At 38.9% G+C, this 11,780-nt stretch overlaps 1 protein-coding gene across 1 annotated transcript in view; it reads right to left on the reverse strand.

Moving 5' to 3' along the window:
* Positions 1-3,954: 3,954 nt before the first annotated feature.
* Positions 3,955-11,780, reverse strand: part of WDHD1 (WD repeat and HMG-box DNA binding protein 1) — a gene marked incomplete at its 5' end in the record, with an annotated part of 14,001 nt that continues 6,175 nt past the window's right edge. Inside the window, 9 exons of the mRNA XM_009587177.1 lie at positions 3,955-4,155; positions 4,734-4,869; positions 6,067-6,200; positions 6,614-6,772; positions 6,931-6,974; positions 7,859-7,915; positions 8,853-8,983; positions 10,804-11,021; positions 11,389-11,520. Coding sequence (XP_009585472.1) covers positions 3,955-4,155; positions 4,734-4,869; positions 6,067-6,200; positions 6,614-6,772; positions 6,931-6,974; positions 7,859-7,915; positions 8,853-8,983; positions 10,804-11,021; positions 11,389-11,520 — 1,212 coding nt within the window. The remainder of the gene's footprint in view (positions 4,156-4,733; positions 4,870-6,066; positions 6,201-6,613; positions 6,773-6,930; positions 6,975-7,858; positions 7,916-8,852; positions 8,984-10,803; positions 11,022-11,388; positions 11,521-11,780) is intronic.

Raw genomic sequence — 11,780 nt, forward strand, 5'->3', positions numbered from 1 at the left:
CAGCTCAGGTAGAAAACGAAATGCCACGGGAAGAGTGCTTTCCTCCTCCGACGTACCTGTTAGCCTCCTCCTTAGCTCACGCCTGATACAGCAACATGATGCTCCTAAGGCAAATGAGGCTTCCTGCGTTGGTTTTACTGGCTGGGCTGGGCAGCGTCGCAGCGCTGTTTTCTTTCGTAGCAAAATCATATTATGGAGCAAGTGCTGGGAAAGCCAACGAAAATATTCTTTAGGAGGTGAGCAGATATTTTGTTTATTTGTAGTACAAATGTTTTTTCTCTGAATAAATGCTGAGTGTCCTGCTGGTCCAGCACTCCCTCTGAAGTCCAACAGGTTAGCAACACGTCAGCATACCTAGTAGATAATTTATAGATGTTTTTATAAGATAAAGGGCTTGAAACGCTCTGTCAGCTGCAGAACAAGGGAGGTGGGCGTTTGCTACTTTGGATTATATGTCCCCTGAAAAGCTGACAGGGGCTATTTTTGTCGGGTTCTAGTAGCTGCATCTTTCCAGCAAGGAGCTGCTCTAGGTTAGATATAGAGCAACAGAGGTAACTGAACAAAATGCCACACATACAAATCTTCAGCAATATTCTCTTTTGCAGACTCCATCACCTGCTATCTGTTTTCATCCAGTACTTTTTTAACATTACTTTCTTCTTCAGAAAAAGTGCACAAGAAAGGGATTTTTTTAAAAGTCAAATGACGTGATGAAACGGAAGAGGATGACAGACTCGGACACAGAAAGAGGAGAAGGTTCTTTGTGTGCCTGGGATTTGAAGAGGAATGGCAATAATCAGGTAGGGGAGTCAGGGCTGGGTTTAACCACAGCAAAGCTTTTTGGCACAGCAACACAAAGAGCACAGTCACAGCACAGCCCCAGCCATGGGTCAATGGATGGAGCCTTTCTGCTGGGGAAGGGAACGGGTTACCAAAGATCAGATATTTCAGCAGTGCAATCCTCTCTCTCTGGTTTTCTGAGCACCGTATGAACAACCAACATCAGGCAGGTCCTTTGACACAGTTTCCAGGTTGGCTTTTCTGAAAGAAAGATGGCAAATTCAGGACAAACAAGCTTTTCTGAAGAATTCAGTGAAATTCTATAAAATTCTTTGGGGATCATTTTTAATGAAAAACAGCTAGTCAAGATTTAAACTGTTTCCACTTGAAAATCTGTTCCATGTTTTCTGTTCATTTTTGGTTTGGCATTTCATTTCCACCCCAATTGAAAGTTATACTTAGCGCTCTCCTGCCGATGCTTTTGCTGGATGAGCGCGCCCCGTTCCCAGCTGGCTCAGTGCAGCTCCCTGGAAGGCTCCAGGTGATGGAGGGTGTATTTGTAGCTCTGCCCGGAGCTGTGTAACAGAGCAAAACCCATCTTCGATGAAAGAAACTTAACAGCCGCCTAGTGGGAGATGATCCTCCCAGCATAAAAGCAGCCAGGTACTCGCTTCCATGATCTCAATAGCCCCTGTTGGCTCTTTATTTTGTTGCTGTGGACAGCAACTGTCATAACTAAAAATCACTGCTGCAATCACCATCACAGCCACGCAGCTCCGATGCAAAATTTCTAGTCTGATGTTGGAAACAGTTTTGCCACCTCTAACCAGCCGTGGGGGTAGCAGTGAAATCCAGACTGTGACCCCAAGGCTGCGGACATTGGGTCTGATGAAACCCACAAACATTTTACAGCAAAAATTAAGCCAGGAGAAAAGCAAGCAGGAACCAGGGATGTGCAGGATGGTGCCCGACGTCCCCAGTGATTTCCATGAAACCATCCACTAACTCCAGGAGCCTCCCTTTAAACAGACCTTTGGCGTGTTTGTTCAGAAGAGCTACATGATTGCAGGCATCCAGCTCTCAGAAAACTCTCATGGAAGTTTACTTTGGATGTTTTCTCCCTCCTACAGGAGCCAAAAGGACTTTGGATGCTTTGTGGGACCAGCTGTTTGCAGCAGTGGATACCTACCCACCTCTGCTGTAGAACAGGAACTGTACCGGGTTTGTGCCTCTAGTTTGAAGCAAAGCACAGCCTGCACAGCAGGGCAGGACGGTGGGCAGACACAGTCCCAACAGCCAGAAGCACAACTGGGTTCAATGTCCTGAGCCCAAGGTATAAATTCTTGCTCAAGTAATTTTACGCAGCCTTTATATAGAAGCCCTGAGGAGTCACTCAAAAAGCTTGCTTACTTACTGCAGAGGGTCACTTAACTTCTCATATTTGGCTTGTAGAAAGGGCACCTGACAGGCAGCTCAGCTTGAGTACGGATTATATGTATGTAGATGAAAAGAAAGGCCATCCGTTCACACCCAGCCCATCTTGCAGCACCACGGTCAAGTTTCATCAGGAAGACCTAGTCTAGTAGAAAGAAAACATTATAGTTCACCAAGCTCATAGTGATTTTTCTATCAGGGTGTTTTTCTTACCAATTCCATTTTTCTCCAATGCACCCAAATGTGGAAATATGCTTTACTGCCTAAAAATAAATTCCAGTCTCTGATACAATCATTTCTTCCCAAAGAATGTAGAAAAATCACTATAATATGCCACTACTCTCCTGAACATCCTGAATTATGTCAATACAGAAAATTAATTATTACTTACGTTATTACTTGCTGTCTACTATCAGGATTTAACAAACAATATATAAGAACTGTGGATAAAACAAAGCATTTAAATTGACAGGTCTTCAGGTCTTCCTCTATTTGTAATTACCATCCCTGGTTGACATCATGACCCCCGTTTTTGTTGTTGGGTTGTTTGTTTGTTTGTTTCCATACAGTGAAAATAGGAGCTGTTTTCTCCAAAATGACCTACAATTGCTAAAAAAGTCTAGCAAAACACGTCTTACACTAAGATTCAGTGGCTTTTATGGAAATCTCACTGAATCTTCAATATACAGATTTCAATGTTAAAAATGTGTTCTAAATGGACAGTGATTTGCTTTTACAGTAATAACGTGAAGACAAATAAAGAATGGAAAAAAGCGAACAATGAAAGGATGTGCAAACCCAGGGAAAAAACACCCTAAATTAGAACTCTTCAGTCTCAGTGGTTATGCTAAATTATTTTACATTATCCTTAAAAAAAGTTTCAAACTTTGAGTTTGCTTCAAGTACATTTATTAGACGTACTGCCTTTTCTCCAGAGAAGGTAAATACGACTGCCTATGACTTGTAGGTAGAAGTTTGTTTACTTTAATTATAAAAATTGCAAAGAAGACCACCACCTTAAAACAAAAAAACATTCACATTTTATTTTAAAAACAAACATTACATAAAACAATACAGAGATTTTCAAGTTCTGCGCACTTTCTGGACCCTGCTGAGGTACAGATCGGGAGATTACATTTGCACAGTCTGGAATGGCTCATTTTTGCACACCTGACCTTCCTAATTCAGCTTCTGTCCTGGTTCTCTCTCCCTGCCCCTATCAGGCTGCTCTCTGCAGAGCCACTGTCAGAGCCACAGATGGTGAAAATGCAGCTGGACATCAGCACCATGTTAAGCTATTTTCCCCTCACTCCCATTTCTTTGAGTGTCTTTCTCTTACAAGTGTTTGCAGCAGGCAGAAGGAATGGTATAGAAGCCATTACTTTGCCTCTCTAAAACCACAGGACAGCTTTTGGATGTAGTTTATCCTCCTCAGAATGACTAATCTGTATTTAGCATCAAATATTACAAGTGTCGAGACACATTTGTGTGGAACTACGATTCTAGGTAACAGGTCCATTAGTATTAGTTTTGCTATCAAGCTTTATGCTAGTAACTTGCAAAAGATCGGGAGAGTGGATTCAACATTTCCCTCAAGAACTGATAATAAAATACTTTCTAAAAGACTATTTGGAGCAAGGCACTCTTTTTGCTAGTACTCTTTGAGCACAGCAGCAAATTTCTCAATACAAAGCTACCTAATGTTTTCAGAAAACAGATGCTGAGAAGGTACCGCATTACTTAGCTTTGCTTGAATGCAAAAGCTGACAATCTGACATTTGTAGATTGATCTAAAGGCTTTGGTTTTTTGGATAAATTTGAGTCCTCCGATTTTTGCTCCTGATTCTTTTTCGCTTCATCTTCATCAGCTGTGGGACGCTTTCGCTTTTTATCTTCTGTTAAATCATTAACCATTCCTCCTTTTGCTTTCTCAGTCCACACCTTTGAAGAAAGTACACCATTAAACAGAAAACTACAAATTAGGCCACAAAACTCACCATTTTATTTTATACACCTTCTTTCACTGATTATAAGGCAGCACTGAAATAATTCCTGTTAAGAACTAATAAGGATCAAGTTAGGAACAATTTCCTCACTTTCCTTTTTTGTAACAGCATTCTCCTTCAACACTATACTTAATTTGAGCCTGTATATTAAATTGAAGCTCTTAATTGCCTTTCTGGACAAATAAGAAACCCAAAAGGTTTTAGAACAAATTTAAGCCCCAATGAATTTAAGCCTGGCTACGTCACTTTTAACTTCTTCCCTTCTCTTTTGTTATTTTTTCATTGATTATGTTTCTCTCACATGTCCCACTTTGGAAAAGCTGCTTTCTGCTACTACTTGTTATTCAGATCGTTTATATTTTCATAAAGTGTATGTCATAGATCATGGCCCAACTCAAAACTGAAGTCCATGAAGATGGAGAACACTGGAATTTAAAGAAAAAATTCCTAGCCAAAAATAACCAAGGAAAAAAATTCTCAAAAAAAAAATAGAATTAGAGAATGCTTTCTTACCATTCTTTCTTCTGACGACAGCATTCTAAATCGACTCATGCCTTCTTTTATTACTTCTGCTTCATTCAGATCAGGATTATCTGTCAAAATGTTTGCTCTGTTCTCTTCTAGCCACATCTGGAATCCTGTCTTTGGTCTAAAAAAGCACACAAAAATTGCCCGTTTAAGAAGGTTTTAGGAAAACCATATCCCCCAAAACAACATTTCTAAACAACACCTAACTGGACTTTTTTGTTCTTGAAAGAAAAGACATATATATAGTCAGTAGTTTGCTTTCTCTTACTGCAGTATGCTTAAAGAAAATGCTGACAAGCCAAGATTAAGTCAAGCATTTTTATTAGAACTGTGATATATATGGAGATTAACATTTCAGTTTTAGAATGACAAAGCATAATGGTTCTCTTCCTTTCTGACAAGGTCCCATCAACCTAAAAATAGAGCACATATATTAGCATGTTTCAGCTAATACTTTTCACAATTCTCCTTGCCACTTGTTTTAGAACATTATCTGTAAAGGTTAATGAAAAGAATGCTAGTCCAAATGAATAATAATTACCTTCACCTTCCTCAGCTAAATGCAGTCTAAATGAATGATTATAATTATGCAAGTTTCATGAGGACTGGGATTGTTAGAAAATGCATCTGCTCCACAGGAATAAGACAGATTAGAGTATTAGCTAGGAAGAGACACGCTCCTTAGGTGATGTAAATTTTTTGTTTGTTTTCTTTTTTAAAAAAGATACTAAAATAAAGCCTTTACACTTTCACGTAAAACCCTTAGCTTTTAAAACTCCTTTGAGATTTGCTAGAGATGTTTAAACTTTAAGTATTTCCTATACTTGGAACTGGCACAGCAGCATGGTTTCATTTATCATTCAAAGGTCATTATCAGATGCATAAGTAGTATCAAGGCAAAAATCATTGCTTAGAGCTCCAAAATTACATTTTGCTTTGTTCATTTATTATGCACTCACACATGTATTTGTCTCAGGCCGATGCAAAACTTTTACTTTGAATAACACTGCTATGCATACTGGGAAAGGTTTAATGAACAGAATGATTTTCTCTGTTCTTTGACTGTCATTGTAATGTGGCAATTTGGAAATCCAAGCAACGTTTTTTACGCAGGTTTGTTTGATAATATGTATAGTATAAGTAGCAGTTTACTAAATTTCTGAAGCAAGTTCACAGACGTGACAACTTGTGAGCTAACACTTTAATCTTGATGTTATGCTACTTCAGCCAGTATACTGTCTTCAGAAGCAGAATAGTTTTCAGACTTGCTGTACTATCAAAATTGGAATATGGCATTGAGATGCAAGCGTCCACTCACCTTTTGTTTTCAGTGTTCTCCTGCGCAGTGACTTTGACTTCATGGGACTCGTTTCCTGCTTTTTCTTCTCTTTCTTCCACTGTTTTTTCATGGGAGTTAGGAGTATGAGCCTGGAAGAAGGAGGCTGCTAAAGCCTATAGAAATTGAGGGTTAAAAAAAAAAAAAAAAAGAAAAAAAAAAAAAAGAAAGGTAAGAACACCTCACTCTCACTCAGACAACACGTACCATGTAGCCTAACAAAAACCAAGCTGTTCCTAAAGACATAATAATCACTTGCATTAATATAGCATCTAATCCATCCAATTTCAGCACAGTAGATGTTTAGTTAACACTATTTAAAATAAAAGCACAAGATTCAGTGCAGAATGTAATTTCTACAACTGAAAATTTTTTTTGCTGTTTTATGCGCTTTTATAGTTTGTGCAGTATGCTTAAATGAACTTTGCCATCTAAGATGCTTTACTCAATCATACTTGATAAAAGCTGGTAATATTCAATTTACTGTTCTTTGCTCACTGAAACAATAGAAAAAGACTAGAAACATTACCTGCTTGGACTTGGGTTTGGGAATCAAAGGCTTTATAACTGGAGGGTTCTGCTTGTTTACAGCTCGACTGCTAGACAAAGAAGTTTTCTTTGAGTATTTGCTCATAGTGTCTAGAACATTTGCTGAGGGGACTACTGAGTTCTTTTTGTTAGATGACACCTAGCAAAACAAATAAATAGACATTTCATTTATTTTCTGTCATATTCCCCTCCTCTGTCCCTCCAAGATATCTGTCATAGTTATATCGTAAACTTTAGATATAATAATCTGCTGTGATTTTCAGAACACCACAATCAAACCAGCTGCAAAATTCTTACCTTAAAGGGATTCACTCTTCCTTGGCTGCTTGATGCAATTACAACTATTTAATAAGAAAGAAAAAAGAACGTAAAAATGTGTACACACACACATATACAGAAATCTAGGAAGCAACATGCACATTTTAGATGAGTAGATGAAAAAATGTTAGCCTCATTTCCAAAGAACCAGGCTAACACTCCTTTTGTGTGTTTCAGCCTCTGTTCATTGAAAATTGAAGAGGAGAACTGAATCAAAGGCATCAGCTATTCCACACCAAATTAAAAAAGTTCCCACCAGGCTTGAAAGTGGTCGGATAAAGAGAAAGACACTTTAATAACCCCATGAAGGTTATACTATACGTGCTCAGCTATTATTAGTCATCAGAAATACCACACAGGACCAACAGCTTAAAATACAAATCCACAGGAAGACCCAGTACTTCCTCCACTCCCAAATCCGTTTCCACTCCTATTATTCCTGCTAGAGGGTTGGCAGGAGGGAAAAAGCAAGAAGCAGCAAGAGGTCGCATTCTGCCCCTGCCTGCTCAGACTCACAGTTCTACGGCTGGGTTACTAACTCTGCCCTGTAAGTGCAACCAATAAACGTGCCTGTCATTAGTAAAACAAATCACTTGACCATTGTTCTCATTTTTTCCCTGTCTCAAAGAATGCCTTCATGACATAGCCAGGTAGACAACTGATTCGGCATTTGACACAGCTAAGGCAATCAGCATAGTGTTATGGAACATCTTTAGGTAATGAACACATCAACAGGAATAGGGAACCTCTTAAAAACGTGAGAGCAATAATCAGTGCAAGTTACCACTTGGCAACACTGTTATGCACGACATTTTAGTAGTAACGGGAGAACTGAGCATAAAAACAGGAGCAGGTATTGTGAAGCATGACAAAGTTCTCAGCTTGGAATAAATGGAGATGTACCCACCAGACTTCGGAGTAGTCACCTCTGCTGAAGTGACACCTTTGGAGAAAGGATTTGGCCCTTCAGAACAAAGAAAGAGGTATGTATTTAAGTGCAATAAAATTTAATAGCATAACTTGTTAAAAAACAAAACCCCAGACAAGCCAGTTATAGTAAAGCAATCTGTATTTTAAAGCACGATTCTCATTTTCAAATTGTACATACACTTACAAAACCATCTTTGTCTTTACCTAGATTTAACTTAAAGAGTTGTATTATTCCCTAAACCTTAAACTGATTCCTTGAAGCGTGCCCAGCAAACTACTCGTCTATCAATTCAACTCCTGCAAGATCTGAGCTGAAACCAAAGTAACCGTTTCACACGGGAACCCAGTCCATTAGAAATAGTATCAGACAACAGAAAAACTCCCAAAGGTCCCTCAGTTACTAAGTACAACGCGTGAGCAAGCTGCCACAGAGCAGATGACACACGCTAAACTTGTTGCTCTGCAACGACTGCAGGCACAGGCTGGAATACGCACCCTCAGGTAGGCACTACCGCTCATCTCCCACAGGGAATTCCAGGTAACGGGAAGCTCAGAGGCAGGAGTTACTGCATGTTACCCCGTTATTCCTGCTAATATCAACACCCAAATAAGACAGATCAGAAACTACCAGACCTGTTCTAACTAGAAAACCTAGTCCCTGCTACAGTCGCAGAGTTTCAAAACTCAGTGAAACAAATGGGATTATTTTCTATTTACATAAATGGCTTCTAAATGAAACCTCCTGTACCTCACTTGTGGTGCCCCTTGACAAATGGTGTGCCTGTCTTTCCTAAATTTTATGTCAAAAGAACAAAACAATAGACAGAAAAACCCGTTGTTTGCATAGTCCTAGAGACTGCTGAGTTATCCAAGCTACAAATTATCTGGGAATTTTCCAGAATTCTTTACTAAGTCTGTGAAAGACACATCTAGGTAACTTCCAGCCTATTCAGAGAATATATTTTTCCTACTTTGTTTATGCACTTCTTGTGTTTCTTCTACTTCCTCATAGGCATCAGTTTCCTCAGCATCTTCCATTTCTTGGTCTTGCTGAACATTTCTGACTGGCAGCCGACTCCACTCCGTGGCAGTGTTGCTGTAACTAAATGAAAGGAATTCATCAGAAAGGAAGTACTCACCACATTCAGAAGGAAAACTGGAACAAAGGCAGGCTAACTTACTTATCTAATTTAGGAAATGAGAACAATAACATTTGGCATTTATTTGCATTATATCTCTGATTAAACTGTGGTGATTACTAAAAATAAAATAAAGATTCATTAACCACTTCAGTTCACCCTGAAACGCCAAGTACAGTTGCATGAAGTGGTACTCGTGTAGTTTTAAGAAAGACCACATAGGGCTATGAAAGTGCCTGAAATTCACACTCAGTGGAAAGTACATGCACTGGCCTTCAAACAGCTCCATGCACAAGAGCAAGCACCCAAACAGAAAGAGCAACCTTTTGCCACCTGCTGAGTGCATCACTATTGTCGCCAGAACACTTTGCCACAAATATAAATGCAAGCATAAAGCATCTTCTGTAATCTCCATTTAAACACGTATACCTCCAATATCATAAATAATACTAGATTACTTTTCTGCATACATGAATAAATACACAGGTGGTAACATGGATGCATATTTTCAGGCCGAAGCTTAGGAAGCGAGTTTTAATATTTAGTCTGATTATTCTCCAAATTCCCAGTATAGTGGTATGTACATTTCTTGCATTTCCCTCCTAATCTTTGCCGATTACTAAAATCTGTGTATACATAAACTGAAAGTTCATTTATTTCAACCAGAATGCCAGTTATTAATCTGGCACTAAGAACAATATAGTGCTTGTGATGTTCAGCAGTGTGGACTAGATGACCTTTAAAGGTCCCTTCCAACCCAAACTATTCTATGACAATTTTAACCCTCAGAGTGGCTGAAGTCACAGATGTGCAATTATATCTTCCATTCATGATCGAGAAGAACAAGGTAGAGCATTTAGAAAGGAGTTTTAATTGTGCATTTTCACACAGAAGAATAAGGGAAAGGCTACAGATGAGTTCAGGGACTTATCTCTTCATCTTGGTTAAATAAGTTCCAAACTTCATACATGAAATTGCTATAGGAAGATATTGCTTCTGACAAAATGTTATCACATTTTTTCTGCACTATCAGACTGGTGGTTAGCAATTATTTTCCTTACAGATGTACTATCCAGAGGCCAAGCAAGAACACAGCTGTTCTGTATGATCTATATTTAAAAAAAAAAAAAAACCCAACACACATCTTTTGCCTCATCACACTTTACAAAGCAGATGCAGGTAGGAGAGGAAAGGTAGATAGCACAGATACAAAGGGGGAAAAATGCATAGCAAACCTGTAGTATTTCCATAGCTTTGAAGAACTGGGATTAATTAGGAGGGAGTAAGACTAAATAGGGTACACTGAGATGGGATACTGAAAGAGGGGAGGGCTGGAGAAAGATAGAAAGATTTTAAGATAGGTGTGGAATGAAGTGAGATAGAGAGACTGAGACAGAGAGAAAAAAAAATAGGCTGGAGTCAAATAACCAAACCAGCACAAGCTGGGGGTGGGGGTGGGGGTGGGCAAGAAAAAGAAAAAATTCTAATCAGAGCAACTTGGTATTGAGTCTACTTTGCCTCTGAAGCTGTTGTACACAGACATTCAGTAAGCAAGGAGTGGAAGTATTTCCCTTTGTGTTAGTATCCTGGTACTAACGAGTCCTCACAAAATATCAACAATGTACCATTTTATATGTACAATTTATGAGTAGAGTAACACAGACTGTTACTTCATAACAAATACATTGCCAACTATGGTCCAGAAAAGTGCATCAACTGGACCAAAATGATAATAGGTCAGTAAAAATGTTCCCAGGTTTTTAATCACAGAAATTTGTGTTACCCAGCACTCAAATGCTTTCGGAAATCCTCTTCCTCCTCTTCATCTTCTGGTGCTGCTGCCAACTCATTTGCTTTCTCTACAGCCATTTCACTAAGTCGCTGAGCTAAATTTAGTCTTCGAGAGCGAGAAGCATACTTGATAGCTAAATTCACAACGTTTTGTGTCATGAGGTCAGCAAGTTCCACACAACGAAATTCACGCTCCAGTCTACAAGAAAGCTGAAAAAAAAGAAGCCTTGAGAGTTACACACTTCACAATTACACAGCTCTCTCAAGACTCTAGGACCAGAATATTATGGTCTTGGTGGAGTGAATGAATAAAGACAAACCACCATCAATCATGAGCTGCAGAGCAAAGAAAAAGCTTTTTTTTTTTTTTTTTCCTTCTTCCTCCCACCCTACACACTGATAAGCAATCCCAATATTAACTGCAGTCCACCTCTTATCATAGTCTGTGAACTAGCTGGATTGCCAGTCACTAGCCAGACTTCTAATAAGAGGAATCACATCCAAATTTACATCAAAGGCTATCTACTCGAAATAAAGTCTCAGGGATTCTTTCTATTTTTTATTTGTTTGTACTTACGGCAAACAGCTTCATTAAAAGTTCTTGCTGTTCTTTCATTGATTGACTTTTAGCATTTTCATCAAGTTCATAGCCATTTTTTGATAAGTAATCCACATGGTTGTGAAATACAACAGAACGCCAGTACTGTTCCTGAAAAAGGGAGAAAGATGCATGCTAAGGTCAGAGGGGAAAAAACTTAGGCCATGACTTAAGGCCTAACAACTTACAACATATTTTATCAACTTAAATGCTCCTTTCATCTTATAATGAGGGGGAGGGGTAGACAATTCTCTTTAAAAGCCAATGCCTACTGAGGGAAAAATAGGCCACACTAACAACCATCTGTATACAAACTGATCCAAACAGTCACCATATACATTAAATTCCATTTATATTACAGGCTTTCAGCA

Source organism: Fulmarus glacialis, unplaced genomic scaffold (assembly GCF_000690835.1).
Source record: "Fulmarus glacialis isolate BGI_N327 unplaced genomic scaffold, ASM69083v1 scaffold32661, whole genome shotgun sequence".
Taxonomy (NCBI): Eukaryota; Metazoa; Chordata; class Aves; order Procellariiformes; family Procellariidae; genus Fulmarus; species Fulmarus glacialis.